This window comes from Falco biarmicus, chromosome 5 (assembly GCF_023638135.1).
Source record: "Falco biarmicus isolate bFalBia1 chromosome 5, bFalBia1.pri, whole genome shotgun sequence".
NCBI lineage: Eukaryota > Metazoa > Chordata > Aves > Falconiformes > Falconidae > Falco > Falco biarmicus.
The window spans coordinates 9386473-9412760 of record NC_079292.1 but is presented as its reverse complement, the minus strand read 5'-3'; the positions used below and the strand labels follow the sequence as shown (position 1 = coordinate 9412760).

Genomic DNA, 26288 nt, shown 5'->3' with positions numbered 1-26288 from the left:
GGACAGGGCCATACGGCAGGGCCATACGGCAGGGCCATAGGGCAGGGCCACAGGACAGGGCCATAGGACAGGGCCACAGGACAGGGCCATAGGGCAGGGCCACAGGACAGGGCCATACGGCAGGGCCATACGGCAGGGCCATAGGGCAGGGCCACAGGACAGGGCCATAGGGCAGGGCCATAGGGCAGGGCCACAGGACAGGGCCATAGGGCAGGGCCATAGGGCAGGGCCACAGGACAGGGCCGTACAGCAGGGCCATACATCGCTGCTGCCGCTGGTACAGACGCTGCCTGCAGTAATGGCGCAGCCGGGCTCGGCGGCTCGCCTGTCAGGACTCCCTGTTCGGGATCAGTTAAGCCTCTTGACAGCATCAGTCACAGTGAAGTGCTCCCAGTGGGAGCTGCTGTGAGGGGTTGTGCTGCAAACCTGGCTGGTCAACCAGGGGACTAGCAACTGCTCTGTAACTCCATGTCCCAAAACTCATGTCTTTCACATAGTTTATTAAAACTAAATCCATGTGAACCGCATGCTGTGGGTGAGCTCCCAGCGTCCTGCTCACACAGGAGTTAATTTTTTTTTTAAGGCCACACTAGAGTATGACCCGATATTTGCACATATCTTATGCTATGCATATTTGCATAGCAAACTGCTCGGATGAACTCTGCTGTACAGACACCACTCAGGTGGGTTCTGTTTTGCTTTTTGAGAGCTTAAAAAGGGCTGCCAATTCTGAAAACCACCTAACAGGAATAAAGAAGTCTTCCCTAATGTTTTTGTTCTAAGAACTGAGATAACTAAATTTTAACAAGTAAAATGGCATTTTAAAATACTTTTAAGTGTCACATGCCTGGACCGCAGTGCCATGGCCTCTATGTATTTACACGCATCGCTTTTGATACAGTTACCACCATTGCACAGATGGGCAACCAAGGCGCAGGGCACACTGGTGAGATTTGGTTTCAGTAAGGCACCTACATCCAAGTGTCTGAAGTACACATGCCCACCTACTCAATGGATGCCTACACTCTCATTACAGCCAGTGGAGATACTGAGTTGGACAGATGCAGGAGCCTGCTTTGCGACGCATCCCATCCTGATTTCCCACTAACGCATCTCCTGTTTCTGAGACTGAACACAGCTAAATCTCTTGAACGCTGAGCCACAGGGCCTGCTGCATGGGGACAAGACCCCAGTGAAGTCCACCGTAGCTTTCTGAATGTGCTGCTGAACTACTCCCTGCAGACAGTCTTGTTGATGGCCACCACTCTTCGGAGTCTCCTCCAAAAGAACACAAGGAGATAATCTGCTTCCAGTTAGACGAGGTGCTTGTCACCCACAGCAGCAGCTTCATCCAGGGCTCTGCCCTCCTGCTAACAACCTGAACGAGTTTTATGGCAAAGAATGGGTAAGATAGCAAATGTTCAGATACTTGGACTTTCTACTGTCTTCCAGAAGGCACTGGTTCTACCTAGGCAGAGAGAGAACATCTGAAGAATGAGTCGAAGGTAAGAAGCTTTGTGCTAAAAATAGGGAAGGACATAAGGAAGCATATAGTCTCGTTTTATTGGGAAGTCAGGAACCACAAAGATCTGTAATGATCTCACACTGTATCACTCTTCCGGAGGATTTCAGGACCAACAGAAAGGCTGTTCTGGCAGCAAAACCACAATGAATGCAACCAGCAACTTCAGCTACCACAGCATTTGATTTCAATCAGGGGATGGCAGCTACAGCCCTCCAGGCAACAGAGATGCCTTATGTCTACAGGTAACAGTGCAACAATCCATTTCTGGTTGGCAGAATGCAGGGGTCTCACTAAATCCTCTGCATTACAATCTAGCTGAAGGTAACTTAGCTAGCATCCGTGGTGTGAGGTGCGAGGAATGCTGCATTAAACTCATTCCAAATGCAGGTATCATCTCTAGGCTGGATGGGCAGCTTGATTGAGGAGGCAGATTCCTCACATGAAATAGCAGAACGATGATGATCATCCTGACCAGCTGCTGGCCAAGGTCTGCGTGATTTTCTGAGGTACATAACCTAGAGAGCCAGCATACATGATGAACCAGGAAACGCGCCCAGCAGCAAAGAAAGATTCCAGCTTTTTTTGTTTTCTATGTGATCTATGTTGGGTCGACTCCTTGAAGACCGCATCTTGGATTACAGCTATCCCTTGACCAGCCACCCATCTCTCACCGCTCATTAGAGCAACCAGCTCAAAGCTTTCTCTGTTGGTCATTTAATATCTCTGAGTAGTCCTCAGTTAAGTACGTAGGTAAGCCCATTTTCTCCCCAGAGGAATCCACACCAGGACAACTTCTGTTCACTTTGAAATGGTTCATGTGTTACACAACAGCTGCATGCTGTAGGCTGCTGAAGGTATCTGTTAAGCAATTGTGTTAACTGTATTTTTATTATGAGGCTTGGAGAGCTGTCCAGGAATAAGACATTGGTAGTGAAGACCAGAATGGCTGAGAGTATTAAGGGCTGAGATGTGATAATGTATCTGCGAGAAAGAGGCACTTCAGTTATCCGAGTAGGACATCAGTTTAGCAGGAGTTTCCCAGCTCCTGTAAAGCAAACATGGAGGATGTTATAGCACAAAAGGGATCCATTAAACACTACAGGATTTCACAGTTTTTCTTTTCTTTATCTTGCTTTACTGGACTCTATTGGTCCTTCTGCAGACTTGTAATCAGATGAATTTTTTTCTTTTTAAGGTCTCTGAACACTCTTTATCTCCATTTTGGCCACTAAAAAGCCCCAGTAGGGCTGTGCCTTCTTTCCAGGCATCTTGCTCGCTGAGGTTTTAAATTCTGTTGGTAGCTTTCCTTTTTTCCTAGCCTGGTAAGAATTCTGCTTTATCCGATAACTTGCATTAGAATTAGGTAACTCATAATACACAGTAGGTTTCTAAAAACTATTTTCTCCACAAGAAGATGCGATGGGCTGCCTGGCTGAGGAGCAGATTAGCAATGTAATGTGCCATATCCAAATACTTGGCATTCTAAGACTACAGAGTGTGCCGGGAGACCTCCTGCCAAGAAAATCAGCATTTCCCTTTCCAGACCACAGTGCCATTCAGACAGAAGTTTTGGAAAATTCATCTAGAAATACTTCTAAAGACGTATTATTTCTGTTTGGTAAAAGACATGGTGAAGAAACAAAAAGGCCCAGGTACCACCCTGCTGTGCTTTCATCCAGGGATTACATCGACTCACATACGGAAAGGGCAGCACAGAACCTAGCAGGAGCCAGATGGGATGCTGAGAACTCATCAGTATTATCCCCATTTAAAAAACAAACCCAACAGCGATACCATGGACGTTCCCTGTCATGTGCTCTTGGCACCTGCTTTCATACAAACAACTTATTTGGTTTTGTACCGGATAACCCACTATTAGCGTGGCCAAGAGTATCAAATGCAGGCGCGAGCACTGCGTAACACAACCGAGAGCAGAGGGGCCACTAGAGTCTCCAGGACTACTACTCTTCTTACCTGTCTTGGGGACAGCAAGTGCATTTCAGTAACATACTCTCTAAGGGCAGGATTACGTACTAAAAGCTACTACAGGTGAAAACTTTTCATTCTTGATGTAGGCCCTTGAAAAATACTACTACTAGTTAGGAGATTTCTGCTTTAGCCACTTGCCTTCATGCTTGCACACATTACCTGCAGGAGACTAACCACAGAAAGCATGTTTTTATGTTAACTGGGTCTAGACTGCTTTTTATATTTCATTTTGAATTAAAAAAACAAAGAGATTCCTTGCTGACAGTTGAACAGGCCTAACACTGGCAAAGGACTACATGCTGGGGATCACTTCTCTTGATGATGAAATAAGCACTGTTTTGGTCCAAAAGACTATTCTAACCAGAATAGCAGCATCTAGTAAAAAAAACCCCCAAAAAACAAAAAAAAAAAACCAACCCAAGGATGCAAGCTTCTCACAGTTTGTCAGTCTGTGTTCCTTGTATCCTGATTATCTGAGAAAGCCCCATCTACCAACAAAGGGCTCCAAACCCAGCTCAAGTGCTCTGGCAGTTGCCTAGTTTTTTGGCATCAACATCCAGAAGGGCCAACTCCTGATTCTGCATGCTTGCCAACGTCATTTAAGCAAATATTTTGTGTATCATATTTCTTAAGCTTTAAACTCTAGATCGTATTGTGTCCCTCGGCTGGCACATACAAAAATATAATGCTGGTGATGAGGGTTTCTGAACTTGTTCTGTTTTTTAAAGCTTCTCTTACACCCCCTTATCTAATCCTCAAGTAACAAGTTTAAAATTCATACAGTTCAAGTAACAAAACTCAGAGAAGACAACAAAGCTTCAGGCAGGGGAAAAATCACGTGCATGAAGTGTGTGGCTCAAAAACTTCCTACCAAAGAGACTCAAAAACTCTTTAAAGCACTAGCAAAAAGGCCTTTAAGTATGTTTGCCAGTACTAATAGATGAAAACCACGTTAAATGTAAAATATCAAGCTTCACAGTTTCAAGTGTGTATTAAGCTGTTTATAGATCAGTAAGTCCTGCAGGTATTACACAAAACTACATTAGAGAAAAATTTGGATAGCTAATAAATTACTATTCTAGCTCATTCTAGCAGGTTACTCCTGCAAAAACTGTAAAATTCAGCATGAAATAAAATGTCAGAAAACAACTCATTTATATTTGGACATTGATGCAATGATTCTACTTGTCAACATGTATCTGCATTCCTTTTAGATCTGAGTTCAAACAACTAATGATTTATTTTTTTCAGGCACAAAATAGCAGATGTGCCACAGCAGTTTGGTGAATAAAAAAGAAGTCTCCTCCACAACTGCATAAATATTCTCAAACGTTCAAAGACTACCTTAGAGAAAAGGGCCAGGCTGCTGTCACTGACAAGCAAGTTTAAACACGGGCATTAGACCTTCACTGCTCCCGTTCTAGTTAATACTATCCCACCCTTCCCGTCTTCTTACTCACAAGAAAACTCTAGGCAATAAACAAATACATAGCAACAGGAGTCCTTACTGCAGTGCTAGAGGGTAACACCGCACCTTTTGGAGACAGAGGCTTAATATCTTCTAAGTTTCCCTAAACCATTTTCACTTTTCTATAAATAAAGCTGCTTATCACTGTACTTAAGCTTCAGGAACTTTAATTAGACCAGGAATTCCTCTAATGATTAGATAAAGGCTGTTGCAGGGGAGTTGTAAGTGTCTTAAAAACAAAAGGATCTCTCCTCCTCTTTTCTCTTTACATACATCTTACTTGGGAAAGTAGCCACTGTCAAAAAAACCCCGACAAACAACCCAATTTGAAAGACTAGCCTCCTTTCAAAGGCATGTTTTACACTTCGGTTTACTAAGTGGAGAGGAAATATACCTCAGCACATCCTGTAAGTAATGATTCCAACTTTGCTTTGTACTTAAGGTCTAAAAATCAGAGAAGTACTAAACTTCAAAAGAAAGTGTACGCCAGATAAAAATCTGCAATGCTGGACTCTTCAGATGCTTTGCAGAAGGAAAGCAAACGTCTGAAAGTGTCCTGAGCTCAAATAATACAACTCGCGAGACAAAGATTTAGGTTTGTGAAAACCTCGTAAGTTAAGAGCATTCATTGACAGGCGTTAACTAGTTAGTACTGCTCCCTGAGTGTTTATTAATGAAGCCATGTTTGTTTGACCTTGAAACGTTGCTGGATTATTGCACTTGCCTGCAGCAGTAGCTGTTCCAGAGAAGCTGCTGAGCAGCCATGAAACCTGCCAAGAGGACAGGGTGTCACATTCTTACTCATTGTGTTTATTCACTAGCACAATCCAACTTTCCAGAGACACGAAAACTACTGCGATCTGACAGCGGCTATTTACTGCTTTGTGAACTTGGCTAGGTGACCAAAGTTACTTTTAAAGTGCGTAATCAATATGCAGATCCATTTTAAAAGCTGTGCCACAATTAGCACTTAAAAACCACACAGTTTTACGGTAGTTGGGTCAAATTAATTTTATTATGCTCCATGATGAATTGCCACCAGTGCAACATCCTATTCACTGTACATTTCAAAAATTCACATACTAAAAATTTCAGTTCAATAAATGGAAAACTGAATGATTGAGAAGTTCTTACGGATTTCATACGTACAAGTGGCTAGCTGATATTGTCTATGCACATAGAGTGTCGAGATACAAAAGCCTCATGCTAGTTCGTTAATTGCTAAGGCTATCTGGACAGTCATTTAACCGGAATATATAAGAGAGGCCTTCATTACAATGTTTAGCAACAATGCACCAGTATCATGAAATGCTGTCTTCTGCTCACAGTGCAAGTGGCAGAATGCTGAAGCATGCAGTTATGAGTAACTTAACTGCCATTGCAGTCTTTATGCCTGAAATTTATCATGTACAAACACTACTTGAAAGTAAATATTAACCTGGACACCACGAGTGTACTTTTTGTGTGAAGAAAAAGAAATAGAAAAACCAAAAGCTTTCTTTGGCCAGTATCTACAAATCAAAGTTTTATTCAATAATGTAACTTCAGAGATCCTACAACCTGGAACAGAAGTTTGATTAATGAACTGCGATACTTAATTATTAACTATATTACAGAAATTCCAATTCTGGGAACATAACAGCTAAACATATCTAGTAAGTAGCATGGTAGGAAAACCTCTAGGCCTCATCTGCTTAATTTTAAAATGCCCTATATGCAATATGGGAGCAGTGCCAGAAGTTATATGAAAGCCATACAAATATTTTCCTTATACACGAGTTCCTAACTCCACTGCCCGTAGCTACCCCCGGCTGCACTTGCACTTGATCCGATGCTCAAGCCATTACAGCAGCAAAGCTAGCAGGAAGCGTTTATAGCAGCAGGGGGCAACGCAAAAGTTACCGCAAGAGAGTGAGACCACTTGGAAGTTTTTTTCCCCTCAAGTTATGTGCTTAAATTACTCTTGGAAGGAAGTTAGCATCCTCTGAATAATTTAACTACCTTACGTCTCCCACTACTTCTCAGCAACTTTCCTTTCTTCTCATATGACTAAATTAATTCGCTAAAGACTAGTTTATAACTGGGTTAGAAATCCAAGCCGTATCATGCAGGTCCAGCCTGTCAAGATCAGGTCAACACTGGGTTTCAGTCAATACAATTCTGATAACTTAAATTTAGTTTGATACCTTGACTACAGTCAAAAGACCCAGGACACTAGGCATTAACTACGCTCCAAATATGACTGACTTAACTAAACATTCCATGTCAGATAATGTGGTTTTTAAAAAGATTTACTACCTGAAAATTACAGTAAGTACAGTAATTAATGCTGCAGATATTAAATACCCACGTAGCATAGATTAGTATTTTGTAATAGGCAGATATGCCTATATTTACTGCACTACAAAGTACAACTTACATAAACGTGCAAGCTGTGAAATGAGAATCCCGTTTTCTGTCCACTTACTCAAATACTATTCTTGTGAACTGGGCTCCTGATCTTCATCACAACCCTTGACCTTAAAGCCAACATATGAAGACAGAATATTGCCATAAAGTTCAGTACTTATTCAAAGTGTATATTCTGAGTTAACGTCTTTCCAACTTTATGGATGTAGGATTGGTGTTTCAGCATTTGTTGTGTACCATAACGCAAAGACTGCAAAGTAATACCACTTATGTTTACTTTATTAGTACACCAATGTCCTACAAATGTTAAAAAGTAATTAAACATTATTGAAGCAAGCATTAAACGCAGCCCTTCAGCCTGAAAACCGCATGAAATTGATTTTCAAAATAAATCAAACTGTAGCAATTGCCAGCCTCCAGTACAGCCCCCAAGTAATTCACACTTCTTCCTTCTGAAAGTAAGAGCTGGGGAAAAAAAAAAAAAAGAAAAAAGAAAAAAAGAAAAGACTGAACTCGTCTGCATCAAAGATGTCTTTATCACTATTACAGTGTAAAGCCACCCTGTTGAACTTCACATAGAGAGCTCCCTAATTGAAAGGTGTAATTACTACTGCTGTTCAATAGCAGTCAGTATTGCTACAGTTAGAGCAAGGTAATCTTCACAACTAGCTGTGCATTTCTGCAGTGATTTTGTTTTACGTAAAGCATACTGCTAAGACTTGAACTGCAATGTTGTGATGTATTTGAAACCATGCAAGAGTATAAACCAGCCTCAACATTCATGTAGCATTGCATTTGAAATGAAGGGGCTAAATAAACTAAGAGCTGCATCACTTAAAGAACATAGTGCTATACTAGGTTTTAATAAGAAAATTTAGATACAGAAAAAGTAGGGTATGAAAATAGTGTTTTCCTTCTTGCATTATAACTAAATTACATTAAGGTTTTTGTCAGTCTCACATATTACATTTAAACTCCCTTATTGATGGAATGGAAAGTATTCACATGTACATGATCATCCAGGTGTAAACTTGCACACATTAACAGGGAGTAGCTTTGCAGAGGATTATGACAAACCTTTACAGATTAAATGAGGTATTGCACAGATTAATAAAAAAGCAAAAGGCAACAAAAATATACAGCAAATTGGTAGAACATTTACATGATAATTTTACAGAATCCATAGACAGAAAGTAGTGTTTAGTATATCATTCACCTTAAAAAATATATATATAATAATATATGATCAATCATCCCATTCGTCATCATCCTCAAAGTCTTCTTCATCATCTTCATCCTCATCTTCATCTGTAAGACAAAAAAAGCAAGTCACTTGCATGCACCAAATTAACATGAAGAAAGTGTTATTGATCACTCCCACAACTTTCTGAAAACAGAACAATCAGTGCAAGGAGGTCACTACAACACATTTGGTAATGCTCTATTTTAAGATAGCTAGACATGGCAGATGTGGACAGATACCGGCTGAAAGCTAAATCTAATTTGTTTCCTTTCTCACTCCTTTCCTCTGGTAGGAAAAAATGTATCTTGTCTTCTGCTATGAGGAAAAAAGAAACAGAAGTTCCCATTTAACATTTACTACTTATTACTCCTTCTTAAAGAATGTGAGAGGGGCCAGCTTGTTCCAGATTGGGTTTAAAACTTCAAGGACAGACTAGTTTCTGAAACTTAAGAACTGCTTCCCCAGCTTTACTGCATACTGGGATTTCTGTTTACTGTACAAGCAGATAAAAAAAAAATCTGTGAGCTGAAGATTATTGTGGTTACTGGAATATTCTAAGCTGCGTAATGCATGTCAACTTCAACATCAATGTTTGTCGTTAAGTTTACTCATTCCACTTTTTGCATGTATCATAATTTAAAAACTGTAGCCTGTTAAAATTAAACTACTTATTTGTTAGGAAAGCACATTTTCTTCCCTAGGAAAATGTTGTATTTAGCACCCTTCTGCTATTTAGTTTATGTAAAGTACCAAAACCGGAGATTACTACACCAGGCAGCAAATCAACAAACTATATTGCACTTAGTCAAATGGTCTGCAGACTGCAAGTGCAGCGTTGGTGTCAAGGCAAGCTCTGAAACAAAGCCTTAACAGAAGGGGTGTAACCAAAGAGCTGCACTGCAGTTACTGAACTGCAGTTATTACAATGCTGGTATTTGAGAAATGCAAATCTTCTTGCAGTCTTATTTCTTCCAAGCACTGAAGTGCAAAAAGTTGATTCAGTACTAGTATGGGACTAGCCAAGTAACACTAGTTATCTGATTATCATCCAGCAGGTGGCATCCAAAGCACACTGGAAGCCAGTTTTAAGAGGCTGAATCTTTGGCTTCTAGAAACAGAAAGCATTAAAAACCTTCCTTCCACAATATTTTGACAACTTATTTCATTTTTATCCACTAGATAGTCTGAGAAGTCACTTTAAAAACAAAACCAAAAAAACAAAGCACCAAAAAGCCACAAAACTTTCTAAGGCTATTAACCTTGATTCATAATTTTTAATTCTGTATTACTGCAAACTACACCAGTAATTCAAAGTAGCACGAAGTAACTATTGTAACCATTCAACCCATCACTAGAAGTCTATCTAGAACATTCTATATTGGACTATAAGCTGTAACCCATGCTTTTTTCCTGTTTGGAAAAAACATACGTTTTATGAAAACCTGACATCATGAGGTCAGAAAAGTTTCAGACTCACCTGAAGAATGAATGGCTTTGCTCCTTTTCTGCATAACTTCCATTAATGCACCCACAATTCCTGAGGTGGGCGCAGGTGTAGGTGGTGCACTCTCTTGACCATCAGATACCTTGGAATAAGGATACATGTGAAAGATGCAATTAGCAAAATGGAACCTGTGCATTTCAACACAAGCTTCCTTATAAGATTAACAAGTTTATTTTCAGCCAGAAGGAACTGTGAATCTGTAGTTTGTTTCTTTAACTCAAGCTAAGTTTTTATTTATGAAAAAAGTCCAGCTTTTCTCTTTTGCCATATAACACAACTGTAGTTACTTCATACTCATGATTAAATATTTCAGCTATGACATGAAGTGGGTGCTCAGCTAGATTGAAAGCTTCTTAATACGGTTGTACAGGCATGACTTGTGTGGCTGAATAATCATTATTTATTTTATCCTTGTTATATACCACAAAATACTTTTTCTTGTTTGCATTTGTTAACCAGCTCTGCTTTGGGCTGATAATCCCTTCTGAAAGTAGTAGACTTTGATACTGCATACCTGTAATGGCAAATAAATATTAACATGCCCTTACGCTTTTTACACTGCCTCAAGTGCAGGAGAGCAAGAAGAAAAAAAAAAAAAAAAGAAAGAAAAAGAAAAAAGGTACCTACAGGCAAAATTCAGGCAAAATTTAAGATATTCAGTGACATCAAGAAAAATATAATAGTCTGAACTGCAGCAGGAACAGCAGAGGCACCACTCACAGGCTGCACTTTTTCAGACACAGCCACAGCAACCTTCTTACAAGCCTCAACATTTGCAGAGCACAGGCCCATTTTAAGATGGGGGGCCAGAAGAAATTTAGTATTGTCCTGGTTTCAGCAAACTGTGACAAGTGTTTGCCTTCCACTACCATTACTGCTGAACTCATCCCCTGCAGCTGTTTAGATGATTTTACTGAAGTATTCAAGAGACCAGCAATTTTTCATAGTTCTTGCAAAAGTTTTTTAGAGCCATGATACTGTGGTATTGCCACAGTAGGATTTATTCTTTAAGTTCTACTGGTAAGTGAGAAATTCGTTTGAAACAAGGATGACTTTATGCACCAATACTCATCTACAGCAAGTATATGTTCTAAGCTTTTTCTCAGTACTACTGTTTAACACATCACTTCAAAATCTCCAGAAGTTATGAACCAGCCCAAAATAGAGCCACAATTTACTGTTCACGCTGCCATGATGCAGCCATTTGCAAGTCCCTAGAGGCCCTAGATGAGAAAGAGCTTTTTACTCACGGATTTCAGCTGTATACCCTGTCGTATCTGGTCTAACAGTGCATCTCTTCCTGAGCAGGATACCGGTCGACTGTTCTGTTCGACCTTCTTTAACTGAGCTCCTTCTCTGATTTGATCCAAGAGTGCTGCTTTGTTTCCTACAGGAACTGGAAGCTGGTGATCAACCTCTGAAGGAAGGCCTGGTGGTGGAGGAGGACCAGGAGGGGGTGGAGGAGGAGGAGGGGGTGGAGGAACAGACGACCCACTTGCCGGTGGTGGTGGCGGAGGAGGAGGGCCGGAAGGTGCAGATGATGAATGCACTGGTGGTGGAGGAGGATACATCCTGTTTGGAGGAGGTGGGGGCACTGATGCACCAGGTCTAGATGGGGGTGGGGGTGGAGGTGCTGCTGTGGGAGCTCTAGAAGGAGGTGGAGGTGGTGCCCCTCGGCCCCTAGCAGGGGGAGGAGGAGGGCCTGAGCTATGGGGAGGGGGTGGTGGAGGTGGAGGGGGTCCTCCTCTGCACGGTGGTGGTGGCGGTGGAGCTGAAATGAAACAAAACAATCTACAATTATAGGCTACTCAATACCCGTAACTCTTGCAGACATTAGCAGAGAAAGAAAAATGTTTTGCTTTCCCTTTTGCAAGGATCTCTGTGCCAGTGCAAATTTCACCAATTCTGGATTATGCTTATATGAATTGCAAACCAAGCTGAATATAGCCCCTATGTCTGTTGTGTATTTTGTAAAATAATCAACACTGTGGGAAGCAACTGCAATGCATAAAAAAGACTAATTGAAGTTGCAAAACAAGCTTGGTCATTGATCTTGGTTTGGTCCTATGGCAGTAATTTTCTTCATAATCCAAGTGTATCTTAAGCCAGTGTTTCAATTTCTCACGACAAAATGCAGAAGAAAAAAATATTAAAAGAATCCTCTAAAATTCTAGGACACAAAGCAAGAGAAAGAAGTTTTATTAAATACACTTAGAGTGAAATATAACATTTCCACTTTATAATCTATCCATTATTTTATTAAGGAATTACAGAGACTATTTTTTGAAGTAACATCTAGCAATGAAGAAAAAACTACTAATGCATTACGACACAGTGTAAATTGACTCAGTCCCTTTCACTGAAAATCAGTCCCAACAACATCTTTATGGCAGCAACTGTAGAAAGGAAACAACGGCAGGGCTACCTCAGTGCACAGGATCACTTCTATATTAAGTAGCCTTGAAATGTACTTGCTCTGCTAATGGCATTTTAAATAGCACCATTTAATTTCCTCTTCCATGAAGCATCTAATGGCCTATGGTACTTTAGGGCGAGTGGTTGTTGCACACAGGTACTTAATAATCCAGGTGCTGTCATACAACTAAGAAAATTCACATTTTATTTCATGTGCTTTGATAACAAAAAGGGTATTACACTCAAGAAGGTATTTCTTTAGCTCTTCTATTACCTCCTTCCTCTTACATGCTGAGAAAGCAGGCTACCTGCACTGGTATAGGGAGGGACATCCCTAAAAAAAAAAAAAAAAAAAAAAAAAAAAGGGATTTTGAGGAAGTAGGAGACACGAGTGCCTTGGTGCCTCCTTCCCTGCTTATCTTAGAGAAACATACCCCTCCTAAAATTACATGTTATGTTCTTAAGTTCCACGAACTGCTCTGTTTTTTTCCATACCTCCAAAATAACAGTATGGGGAGAATCTCCTCTCAAACTTTATATATTTTCCAAGAGACATACTGCCAACATTCTTGATTTTTAAAAAAATCCTACCACTTTTTGGCCGACAGAACTGTAGTTTCCTTCTCGGCCATCGGAGGCTAATATTTTCAAATATAACTTACTCTGAGAGCACTACAGTTAGTTTTTCTGTATTACTGAAAAGATACCCAACATGGTCATGCTCCAGAGTCTGTAGTGTCTGTAGATTTTGAACACAGCTCTGCGGGGGAAGTGGTTTATTTTCGTAATATCTAGAGAGGTATGTCATATCCAATAGAGTTTGGGAGTTTTTATAAGGCTTGTCTGCACTAAACTGAAGTGAGCAAGGAAGAGCATGGAGGGACCACCGCTACCTCATCCTTTCTCCCTTCCCCCTCCAAACAGACGGTACAAGCAAAGCAAGAAAATAATTTAGGTTTTTTATAAATGCACATTAGTATGAACATTAATATGAACATTGCCATTAACAAAAAACGTTTGTAAAATCTTCTATTAATGGTACTGGCAATAAAAAAACCCCAACCAACAGCACCAAAATAAGGAAAAGGGCAGAAAAAGCAGGAAAGTAACTTCTATCTGAGCAGAATAATATGTCTGCAACTCTCTAGTCAGCATCCTAGCAGGGTGAATATGTCAGCACAGAAATTCTTGCAATAAACACAGAAAAACATGTTTTGGTTGAGAAAGAACACTTCAAACAGCAGTCAAGCCTACACATCAGATAACAGAATTGTGGATAAACCCACTGAAGTACTGGAGTATTTTATCTACCTCTATCAAAAAGCACAGAGGTAGATTATTATCATGCATGTTAAATATGAGGCAGCTTTTCTTTCAATTGCATACATGCAAGTGGCCATAACATGAAGTTATCACATTTCTAATAGAAAAATAGGCGTTTTTAAAGTGTTTTAAGTCTTCTCAATCTAGTTTTATGGTCAGCAGTCTGGAATCAACAACTCTGGAAACATTTAAACAGAGTTAAGATTATAAAGAAACTGACAGATTTCTTACTGAGAAAAAAAAAAAATCACAACTGAATTTTTGATTGGAATTTAACTAAGAAGTTTGACTATAACTTGTAGTATTGCTGTCAAAGATGTGAACTAAAGATGGCATTTCTCATCTAGGAAAGAAATCACACAGCAACACGAATACTTTGAAGCATATGCTTAGATGGCAGCTCAAATACATACCATTCCACCGTGGGGGACCTAAGGAATAAATGTGACAAGTCATTGTTCCCTGAATCTGTATCTCTTCAGTTTATTGAACAGTTTATTCACTAGCTTCAACCTGCAATAATGTCAATGCCATTTATACGCTACCCCTCTTGAGAAGTGTTTTACACAGATTTTTGAAAGCTGGACATTGGCAGTGTAATTTTCAGACCGACTTGCTATGTTCAGCTAGATAATACATCATCTGAGATCACATTTAAAGGTTAGACAGAAAATGGTTTATTTAAGAACTTCCTTGCAGCAGCAGCCTGCTCAAAACCAGCACTTTTTACTTTAAATTAGAAAAAAAAAAAACCAACCCCTTAAAAATTCATATAAAATTTGCAGGACCCTAGCTGTTGCAAGGCTCATTACACAGGGCTGCCGGGGTGCACGGGGACCATAAATACATCAGTCACGTCCTACTACTACAACTGACAACAGCAATACGGCTTCTAGGATTTTTATTTATTTATAAGACTGAGATCATAAGTAAATATGCGACATACAGTCTCTGAAAAAATCTATATCAAACATACTGCATAGCTTTGCAGTCAGACTGTTACTGGAAGTTAGTTAACTGACACAGACAAGATCCTTATTCTTTAGGGAATAAGTATTCTCATGAGTCATGCATGAACGTTTTTACATAGCGTATGGTGTACAGAAACATTATGAAATCCAGTGCAACTGCAGTGACATGAAGACCAGAGATGAGAGAAAACTGCTCATCATCAACACCTTCTACTCTAATCCTTAAGGTAAAAATGGCCCTGCTAATTTTTGTGCGGAAATAAAAAGGAATCCCACCTTGTCTGCGCAGTTCATTTTTAACAGCTTCCACACCTCCTGTTTTTTCAATGAAATCATATATGACCTTTGAAGTTTCTTTGTCTTTTAGTTGAGCCTCTGAAATTCCACACATATCAAACAGGTTTTTCAGTTCTGGGTCTAAGTTGTTCACCTGCAAGTCAGATACATTCGTTTTAAGTAGCATTTTTTACTAGATTTAAAAAAAATAAAATCAAACATACCACTTGTATTGGAAAAAAACCACAGACCATATAAGTTAAAAGGAATAGCAAAGCCAAGTACATGTGTCTAGGTTGACTTTTCAGTCAAAAAGGACTGTTCTAGGAGAGGTAAGTACCTTGCACAAAAACTTAAGTTTTGCATCTTTTCCTCTCAGTCCCAGATGCCTCCTATTCCATTCCACTCCAACATCTCTGTTTGCACCGTATTATAAAATCACAATTTATAACTTTTGGTATACAGTTAACTTTTTATTTAATGCCAATCTTCACAACTTACATTTAAAAACCTCTAAAGCTTTTAAACATTCAGTGTCTTGAATAACTTATTAAATTACTTACATCGAAACCTGTGTTTGGATCCCAACCAACATGTCCAATGTGTCTAAAAAAGCAGAAAAGTCCATTTAATCAGTATAGAAAGGACCTCTTAACTAAAATAACGGGACATCAAGATAACTGGAGATTACTGCCAGCTCCTACCTCCAGTCTCATTAAGACGCTAAGGAATTCTGACTCCTCAGTGCCCCACTTCAGACTAGTTAAGCTTCCTTTACTCCTACTTTTTGTCTTGTGTCAAAAAGGCCACGTGGAGAAGTCATTTCCCCCCTTAGTTTATGGACCGTGGCACAACATGACGGCTCCATGCCACCCTGTGGCACACGTGGATGGTGATGGAAGAACAGCACAGCGATCAAGGGAGGAGTTTAGCCTTTATATAGTAACTGTACTTCAAGCTACTGCCAAGGTCTTCAGTGTCACGCAGCTGGAAAACCTCCTCCTCATCCCTGCCATCACTATTTGTTCTCTCATCACCCTTCTCCTATTCAGCTCCTTCAAAGAGAAGTCAGGTCTGTTTTCAGTTGCTATCTTCCTAGGCTTCTAGTAGCTACTAAAGTATTATTTGATGCGATGCTGTAATCAGCTAAAAAAGTGGAAGAGTTCATGCCCCTCCAAGCTACTTCATGCAACTACTGTTGGCTATAGAAGCAGAACTATAATGTCACCAGCATTTCATGTTTTCAGCTTCTTTTTTTCCAATGGCCAGTTCTAGAGATTTAACACGGTCTTCAGGAAGTCCAACTCAGAGTTTTAAAAATACCAGGTGAGCTGTTAGTACCCGACACTGTTCAGGCAAAGCTTGTGAAATTACAAGGACTGTTTTGCTGCCCTTATACAGTGCCTAGCACAACAGACCTTGTATTCTTGCCCGATTCTGTTAGTATCAACAGCACACCTTTTCTTAATGAGAATACAGCAGCTCAATGATCAGTTTTGGTCTTGGTATTAACAACTTAGTTTGAGGAGCAAGAAGAAAAGTAAAAGATGTGGTTTAAAATTTAAAAATGTGGTAAAAAAAAAAAAGATGTGGTAAAAATGTGATGCCACCAAAAAGGCAAAAAAGGAAAGCCCCCTGTTTTGCCTAAGTATTTAAATACCTTTCACTACCAAAATATGGGATGATTTATCGATTACAGAATTCTGGATGTTAAGCTACAGCTTGCTTCATATAAATTAGACATGCATTTCCTAAAAGTCTCATATCTGATTTAGTGTATTAACAGGCATATGTAAATTGACAGTCTGACAGCCAATACAATCTCACCCACCTATTGCTGCTTATATGTGCAACTCAGGATGCTCTTTTAAGAGGTCGTGAGTATACTAAGCATTCAGAGCTTAGTGCAATTCATTGATATTAAAGTTTATACGGAGTAGTGTTAGCCTTATTTCTCATTTATTTTTCATCCCTCAGAGTAAAATAAGCTATGTCTACACATTGACTGCAACACATCTATTTTCAGAGGTCTTTCCAATGCAAATGAATACTTACCAAGTAAGCAACTCTTATGTTACTTAAAAGAATGTATACAGCAGTACATTATATTACTGTGAAGTAGAACTTTTTTTTTCTCAGAAAATAGAAGTCCACATCTAACAGAGGCATTTAAAAAATTAACTCTTAGGTTACTTAAAAGAAAGTATACAGCAGTAAGTTATATTACTGTGAAGCAGAATTCAAAATTTTTGCTCAGAACACTAGAAGTCCACATCTGCCTAACAGAGGCATTTAAAAATTTTACCTGCTGATTGCAACTGATCAGGTATAAAACCAGTGACAGTGTTGGTCTTCACCAGTATCACAGCTCAAGTTATACACAAGTTATACTACTAGCATATATGCCTAAAAATACCAAACACCAGTTCCCATATGCTCATACAAAACCAGTAATTAACATATCTTACACAGTAAGATGACACATAACTGCACTCTACAGGAAACTTAACTAGACCTTATGCCGAACAAAACGCTTCCAATCTTCTTTTGTAAAGGTTCACCACTTAACAATTTTGTGTTACATTTAATGATACGAGAACATCTTTTTTTTTTTTAATTTTATTAAATATTTTATCATCTTATTCTTATCTTTTCCAGGTCAGAATCTGATAGACATCATAAACAAAGTCTTGAAGTTGTTTTCCATCTATGCTATTGCACAACCCCTTCCACAAATTCTGATCAGAAGCAAGACACACTAATGCAAAACATTATTTGCGATTTTACCCACATATACTTTACTCCGTATCAGTAGAGCTACAACAGTGACCAGCTACAATTTTCTCTGTTTTACTCTTCCTTCTTTTCTGATTTTTTGGTTTCAGTGACACTAACAGATGCAGCACTTCACTGATACTCAGATCAGGAAGAACATGGCTGATGTCTGAATTGTCTAAACACAGTCTGGTTAGGGAACCATTTTCACCTTCTCTCCTTTCTGTCCACTATCCCATTCTACAGAGCACTCTCTCAAAACACTGCAGTAACATTATTTTAACTGGTAATGCCAATACTTTTAGGGAGTTTTATTCCAGCAAAGCATGTCAGTGGATGTGATGTAAAATAATGGTTCAAAAGAACAAGACATTCACTTGGTATGTAAACCTCACTGGTTTTCTACTGCTTCACGGAAACTGATCTTTCCTGTAACTAACTCAAGCTGTATAAATTCCTGTTGCTTTAACAAAACGTAGGCTTATTTTAAAACACAGAAGATTAAAATATTAAAGTATAGTTCAGGAAAACAAATTCATTCACTAAAGTGACCAAAACAAAGTTTCATGAAACTGAAGCTTACGATGATACATTATAACTATTCCAAAGGATTAAAGATACGCAAGAAACAATTTTAGAAAAAACCCAACCCATTCCAAAGAAGTGTATACGTGCATGCTGTACTTCCATGACAAAATACAGGTACTAACCCACATATTGGAATAAGTTTGTGAACAGGCAGCCAGAGATTAAAATATGGTTATGTCATTTCTGCTTTTATGCCAAGTCTGGACCCGCACGTGTATTTTGCATGACAAAGCACAGCTAAGCAGGCACAGCTGAAAGAATAACAATGAGTTGACCACTGCAGCTGAATATGAGTCTGCACTGGGCTGACTACTTCAATAAGGTTATCTCTGTGCAGCTAAATGGTTTTCTAAGCTGTTTTAGGATAGGAAGTTATTTTTTGTTTACAGTTGCAGTAAACTCCTCACCGGTGCATAAACCACCGTGATTTTAAACCCCACAGCATTCCAGCTTGCATTCACTGCAGTTCAGGTTACAAGCAACATTCACACATTCAAGTCTTGAACATCTGCAAGTGTAATTGACAGCAAAATACCACACCCACCCACCAAAACCCAAACTCAAAAAAAGTCCTTACTGGAAATTAGATGGTGTTCCAATATCTGCCTTTGTCAATCTTCTCTTTTTAGTTTTTCCTTTCTTCTTTTCTTTGGTATATGAAATATTGTTAACTTGTGGAGTATAAAATCTGTTAGTTGTAATTTCTGGGTTTTTGATATCAACAGTTGCCATTGGTAGATTTGGGCCTGTGAAGGTAAAGTACAGGATTTTTACTACTATGTTTCAACAAAGTCATATTTAACCTACAAACCATTTTTTTTTCCCCAGCGGTATAATACTTGTACTGTAACCATAGCTCTACACGCCACATGCATCTGGCTGGGTTCTGTATATGTCAGACTGAAGTATTTGCTGAAGAAAAAAACCCACCTTGCTAGAGCAAAGAAATGTCTGAAAACTTTTCTAAACTAGAATTTTTTTAATTATTTTTTTTTTTTTTTTGCAAATTTGGCAAAGAAAGTGATTTTAAACTAAAGATTTTCCTGTGTAAAGACCACATGGAATAAGACACATAAAGATACAGCTTAGGTACAATCCCAGACAAGGTCAAAGAAGTGACTGCGACAAACAGTAACACCCAGCGCACCGTGACCTTGGCAGCACAGTAAACTCAAAGGAGAGGGAACCTTTGCTTAACAAGCCCCACGTGGGAATGCTTTCTGCCATCACACACAGAACCTGAACATCACAAGATTTTCAAAAGGCCGCTCTGGATACACTTGTCTTCAAAAAGAGCATAGTACCTACGGAACCATTCAAGATTTCTTACGTCTTAACTCTTTGACAGGTTTGCAAAATAATTGTAGTTTCAGATAAGAAACAGAGCTTGAAGAGTAGTGACTGTAAAAATGGCACCAGAAATACATATTAAACACTCAAATTATGTATTATATTCTCAAACCTCATTCTTCATTATACAACTCTGAATTATTACTACAGTTATTTAAAATACTCCTGCCAATTTTAGCATTTAATTATTATGTTACTTGTGTAATACTAGCAAATAAACATACTTGGCATGTTTTCCACTCAGGTTTTTCAGCTTTGACAGAAGACAACTCTTGACATAACCAAGTGATAGTAGTATGTAAAAACTAAGAGGCAGTTTATGCATTTTTCATATATATCTATATCTCTGTATGTATGTACACACACATGCATATTTTCAAAGAAACCTGCAAAAACGGTAAGTAATTTCAGTTTTGGAAGAATGAAATAAAACAGTCGATTTAAGACCAGTTTGGCCAGAAATAATTTGAAAACATCCTCTACTTGCCTGTGAGTTACTACCCAATGGTTAGCAAATCAATTAAAATAAGACACATCCAATCTTAACTGGGTGGATGATAAAAAATTCTAATTAGACTGAAAAATCTGAACCTTATTTTGACACTTTTTTCCCATAACTGCATTTTTTATGGCTAATTTAAAGTTCTCTAAGCATTCTGAAAGGACCAACAAGCCTTAGGTTTCTGCCAAAGTCCAACTCGGAAAGAAGCAGCAGACAACACAACGGGTAACATAGCTGACATTTACAGTTTAATGTGTCACGCGAAGCACCTAGTACTAGCCAGAACAAGAAACAAGAACAGAAACATGACAGAGGACTAGACAAAACTCATCTAAAATATATGACAACTCCTACGTTTCTGTAGAAGTCTTGAAAGACAAGATCTGAAACTGCACTGAAACTGCAGGAAGAAGTTCTGAAGTGTTTTCTGCTAAGCAGAAATGCTTTGATCTAGAAGTGTTATTGTCTACACAACTGTGCTTTGAGAATATCAAAGCACAAGTCGACCACACATGACTATGTGAAACAATTTGCATTGGTAAAGTTCCACTTAGATTTGGCAATAAATTCATTGCTGATCATTAATCACCACATATTATCAACCCAAAACTTAACCAGTGGAGTTAAGTAAAATCTTCAGTATGAATTGAAAATCAATCTTAATTTCATTAGACATAAAACATAAACTGTAGGAGTTCATGTTCACTTTAATCACCTATATATTTCCTCTGTTGTCTCTATTTTCACCTATTATATTGATATTTGTAGTTTCAAGAGCTGTCCTGACATTCACAAAGAAACACACACCTTTGCAATGCTAGGAAGTTTGTGATAGCCTTCTCACAATTTTTAAGTCTTTGAAACGGCACCTTTTTGCATGTAAAATCTTGAACTAACCATACATGGGTTTAACCATGTAAAGCAGCAGCCATTTGCAAATTGACATTTTATTCAGCTAGCTCAAGTTAAGAAACGATAACCTGATTCTTTGGTAATAATAATATTCATGTAAGAGATCACAGTAAACTCTTAAAGATGAAAATTTTTCTTACCATCAGGTTTAGACCTTTGAAGTCCACGAGGGATGAAAGAACCATGGATAGAATTGTATTCTTCTAGAACTGCCATATTTATATCCAGTAAAATTTTTCCCATCATAAAACAAGCACCTTCCCCATCAGGTGTAGACAGCTCAATAAATGAAGATGAGAGAGGCATATAGAGCTCATCCTTAGGAAGTACCTGACAGTACAGTGGCCTTAAGCATCCACTGTTATCAATATCTGTGACATCTTCAGAAGGGGCTCCAGAAAACGTAGTACAGAACATTTTGAAATGTTAATTCTACAAAATTATCTGTATTTCATTTAGAACCTCTCTAGGCATCTGTCCCAGGCAACAGACAGCCCCACAATTAATGCAATGTTACAGTTAACAGCTGAAACAAAATTCTGCCACATGGTTCTTAAAGATTCCCTCACAGCCTAATTCTCTGACAAATCCTTGTTTCACCCAGAACTTTGCTAAGCAGTCAGTTCAACCACGATAACTCTTTTTTATTGCATAAAGAGACCTAGCTATTACAAATGAGTAGAACATAAATCCCAGGAAATTACAGACTAATACATTTTACATAACTGTTAATGCCAATTTGATTTTAATCCTGCAATTCTACAAAAAAAAAAAAATAATCTTAAATCCGTACCATTGAAAACGTCACATGAAAAGACAGAGTGCTTTTTCCATGCAGTGTCAATGTATGCAGAAAATCCAGACAAACAAGCCCCACTAAAATAAAATTCCCTGCAGTATTTCAAGCATGGATCATGCGAGTCCAGAAATGTGATTGCTCTTGTTTTTCAGTTATAAAGGTAATTATACATTGATACCCGGTACAAAAAAGCAGGTGTGCCTTTTTCTTTTTACCCCAAATACAATTTCACTGCATATAGAGAGTAAAACAAGAACTAGCTGATCCTACAACAGTTTGTATTTTTTTCCCAGTTACATGCTGATAGTATTTATGTGCTCTAGTCTGAATTCCAAATACTGAAACGCAGAGACTGTATAAAGTATAACCACCTGAGGCTATAACCTGTATCAACCATGTCTCACCTGTGACTACAGAGGCCACGACCACACTTAACTCTTTGCCAGCAGAGCAGCCAGGCATTAGAGAATTTGACAGAACCAAAAAAGGAAAACGGACACCTTGTGAAAGAGTATGTGGATGTCTCAGGGAAACAGTTTACTGAAGAGCAGAGATGCTCAGAGCTTTGACTAATGATTATGAACCTGAAATATTGGGAATAAACCTATGTCTTCCACAGACTATTCAGGATAAAGGCATAGGACCAGTGACTGCAAGTTTAGTAGGTGAGTATTCCTCAAAAAAGTGTTGCCTGAGGTCTTACAGGATGAATTACGGAGACTATTTTAAGCACAAAAGTTTTTACAGGCTTACTTTTCTTAAATCTTATTCCAATCACAGATGGCAAACTAGACAAATTATTTGTGTAACTGTTGTTAACACTAACAGTAAAGACAAAGGCTAAATTTTTTGTGGTAGGTGGCACTACCCAGTCACCACTACCGTTTTAATTCCCACCAGCTCTGCAGACATTGCTATCAAGGATGTGCTGTTTAAGTGAGCAGAAGCAAATACCACGCAGGAGGCAGAACAGTCAGAACCTTCTGAAAGCTCAGAAAAGCTGGTAAGGTGATCAGGGATGGCATTACTATGACTGTTTTAAAACTAAACAACCCAGTCCCAGTTGAACGAATCAATACTAAAGATGTCTGGTTTAAACTGATGAGTGCCTGAACTTCCTCAAAACTTAATGTTTATGAAAAAGACAAGAGTAAGTTTTTGAGAAGTATTCCACGTATGGGAGACTTCATTTGGATATAAAAGATACCAGTAGCTCTCATAATTCAGGATTAGTTAAGGGTTACCTATTTTGGTGGCTTACCAAGAGGCTTGGATGTCTTGGTTAGTATTTAAAACTACCACCTCAGGCCATAAGGGGACCTCAGACAATCAGTTGACTATTCCCTTGCTCAAGCAGCAAACTAACAGATACATCGATATGAACTTTGATCTGGATCACCCACGCAAGTATCCAGGAAAAATCACTTTTTACTATCACTGTGAATTCAGAACGACAAGGATTCCAAACTTGATATTCACTGATGTGCATTTTCCATTTGATCTTAGAATAGAAGGTAAAAAACCAATTTTTATTGAACTGATACATATTTGTGACTCCTTCCATCAATTTAATAAACTCTCCTTCGAAACCTGTCTCTTCATGCCAGTATTCCTGAGAGGCAGATTCAAATAATCCTTCATGCAAAAAAAAGTTTGATATTGACAAACATGACATATGAACAAAAGGCTATGTTACACAGTTAGCCAGATACACTGAAATTAACATTTTGAGTGTTTTATGAAATCTGTCATCATTATGCCTGCCTTTATACAAATGGGCTAACTTTTATTTTCAGCACGGTTCTGTATAGTGATCCCATCCATACACACATAATCTGAAGACCAAGCAACAAATAAACGCAAGGTACAAAGTTTTCTTCTCAGTTTAAGCTGAAGGGTTTCTGTCCTATTTGCAACAAAACATTCTCCTCCAAAAACATTCTTTACAAATGCCAGCTAAGCCACAAATCTTTCAAGCTACAACTAAGCAAATACCAAAGAACAGACATAAAACAAATACACTAAGCTCCAGAGTAAGTTTACTGCTTTTGCCACCACGTGACTATCTTGAACAAGTCCAAAACACAGTTATACATAAACAGTAAATGACAGCAGTAGGTAAAAATAAAATGCAGTGATTCATGCAAAAAACTTACCATTTGGCGGGTCTCGTCTTTTTTCTGTTGAAAAAGAAAAAGCTCTATTTATTCATAGGTATCACAGGAAAAATTAATTCTAAATTTTAGTTTCTAGTAAAGCTTTCAATAACCTTGAACTCAAGAATCTATTAATATCCTTAAAGCCTATTTGTCGTGCATTTGAGAAAAGTATTACAGAACGATAAACCCCCAGTCTTAGCACTGGTATCAAGTGAGCAAACCTAGTAGGAGCATAAGGAAATAGCTACTGAGTTGGTTTCAGCCATTTTGACCCCAATGTAAGATCAAATATTCAAAAAGCAGCTGTTTTGGTACAATGTACCAAAGCAGTATTTTTGAAGCATTATGCCGATTTCCACTGAATGAGACTGCTCCTTCATTTTTACTTGAAATATAATTAGCACTTCTTATACAGTATTGTTCTCTCACAGAACCTAAAATGTATTAGAATTATTTTTTGGTTTATGCAAAGAAAATAGGACACAGAGGGGACAGACACTTGACCTACCTTATCCAACAGGTAACTGAACAATATCGAACAGAACTGGAATCTCCTTAGTACTAATCTGATACTATTCAGAACACCAAACTGTTTCACAGATGATGAAGAATGTGGCTTGATGATTTAAATAGCTGTAAACATTTCACACCTCAGTATTCTCAGCCTAGAATAGTAAATTCTCCTTTAAAGGAGACCTCCCTCACTATTAATTCTTAACCACCACAAATAACATTTACCTATCCTGCAACCATCCTTCAAAACCCCCAGTACAGTTACACTATTTGCCTACCTACACACACACTCTTAGGAATTTTGGATTTAGCAGTACCCATATGGGCAAGCAGTTTGTCATCACACCAAACATCACAGCACGGCTCTATAAGGCTGTCCATCCCTCCCTTTCAAGTCTGGAGTATCTGAAACCCTAACAGTGACTCCTAAGAGCTTTGTAATAAAAACTTGTAAAAAGAGATTTCACTTTTCAGCAAGTCCCAGAAAAAAACACTATCTTACTATATTTTTCCAGATACAAAAACATAAGGGGAAGGAAGAAGGTGCCTCCACGACTAGTGTTGACTTTGTCCTAGCAATATTTTAAAAGGTCAACATTCCTAAGTGTGCAAGGCAAGTCGGCCCCGTATCAGTCAGCTGATCTTCAGGCAGGAATAAAGAACCTGTCAAGGTCATCAAACCTTCAGAGGAAGGTGACCAAAACCCCTAGAGAATCAAGTGCTTCTTCTAAAGACAGACAGTTGCCTCTTTGCTCACGGCAGGGTAGGTTTAGGCACAGAGGTAGAGAACCTCTGCAAGGGTGCCTCAGCAAAAGGTATCAGGTCGGGGGGGGGGGGGGGGGGGGGGGGGGGGGGGGGGGGGAGGGGGAAGAAAAAAAAAAAAAAAGACTTTTTGGCCAAATACTGCTTTCTCTTCCTAAGAATATTCAGTTTAAGAAACCACTGATGTTGTGCTGCCAAAAAAACAACCAAACAAAACCAAAAAACAAATCCAAACTCAACTTCTGGAACATTATTAGAGTTTTATTCAACAACTTGGAGACAGCAAAGGAGAATGCAGAACCGATTGCAAGTCATTTGGCACAGGATGGGAAGCCGGCAAAAGCAGGAGGTACTCATAGGAAGTGTTAAGTAGCCTTGTGCCAAATCATGGGAATCCATTACAGTTTTATTCAGAAGAAAGAGTTCAAGAGAAAAGATAGTGGAAAGCAAAGCAAACACTTCCTGTAATTTTTGCTGGGTATATAAGATTAATTTGTGGTCCAAAGATAACCAGATCTGTTTTTCTGTGGTTTCCACTGCTGACTAGAAAATATGAAGTCCTGTTCTGAAGTGCAGATGACCTGACTGGAGGGCGGTGGATTTCTCCTTTTTTGAAGATGGAGATGCCTAATGATCTAAGACAGATCAACTTCACCAGCTGCCTAAGTCCCAAAGCCACAGCTTGATTGTGTAAGTATTCCTGGAAACAAGAATGCTCTCTGCTGAGGCTTGAATCCAATGCAATCTGAGCACTGCAGAGATGCACTTGTCTCCCAGGCAGCAAATCTAAAAGCTGTGACCAAAG

General features: G+C 38.8%; 1 protein-coding gene across 5 annotated transcripts in view; it reads right to left on the bottom strand.

Annotated features, from left to right (window-relative positions):
* Positions 1-2232: 2232 nt before the first annotated feature.
* The window catches only part of WASL (WASP like actin nucleation promoting factor), a 58167-nt gene continuing 34111 nt past the window's right edge, over positions 2233-26288 (bottom strand). For 2 of the 5 annotated variants that reach the window (XM_056339868.1, XM_056339872.1), the window contains exons 5-11: positions 24206-24229; positions 19064-19232; positions 15687-15729; positions 15124-15277; positions 11389-11909; positions 10112-10220; positions 5979-8699 (exon numbers count right to left, since the gene is read on the bottom strand). In XM_056339868.1, the coding sequence (XP_056195843.1) occupies positions 8638-8699; positions 10112-10220; positions 11389-11909; positions 15124-15277; positions 15687-15729; positions 19064-19232; positions 24206-24229 (1082 nt within the window). In that variant the 3' untranslated portion in view covers positions 5979-8637. Of the gene's footprint in view, positions 2571-5978; positions 8700-10111; positions 10221-11388; positions 11910-15123; positions 15278-15686; positions 15730-19063; positions 19233-21390; positions 23772-24205; positions 24230-26288 lie in introns of those variants that run through there. The other 3 variants (XM_056339871.1, XM_056339870.1, XM_056339873.1) reach the window with 3 other exon arrangements.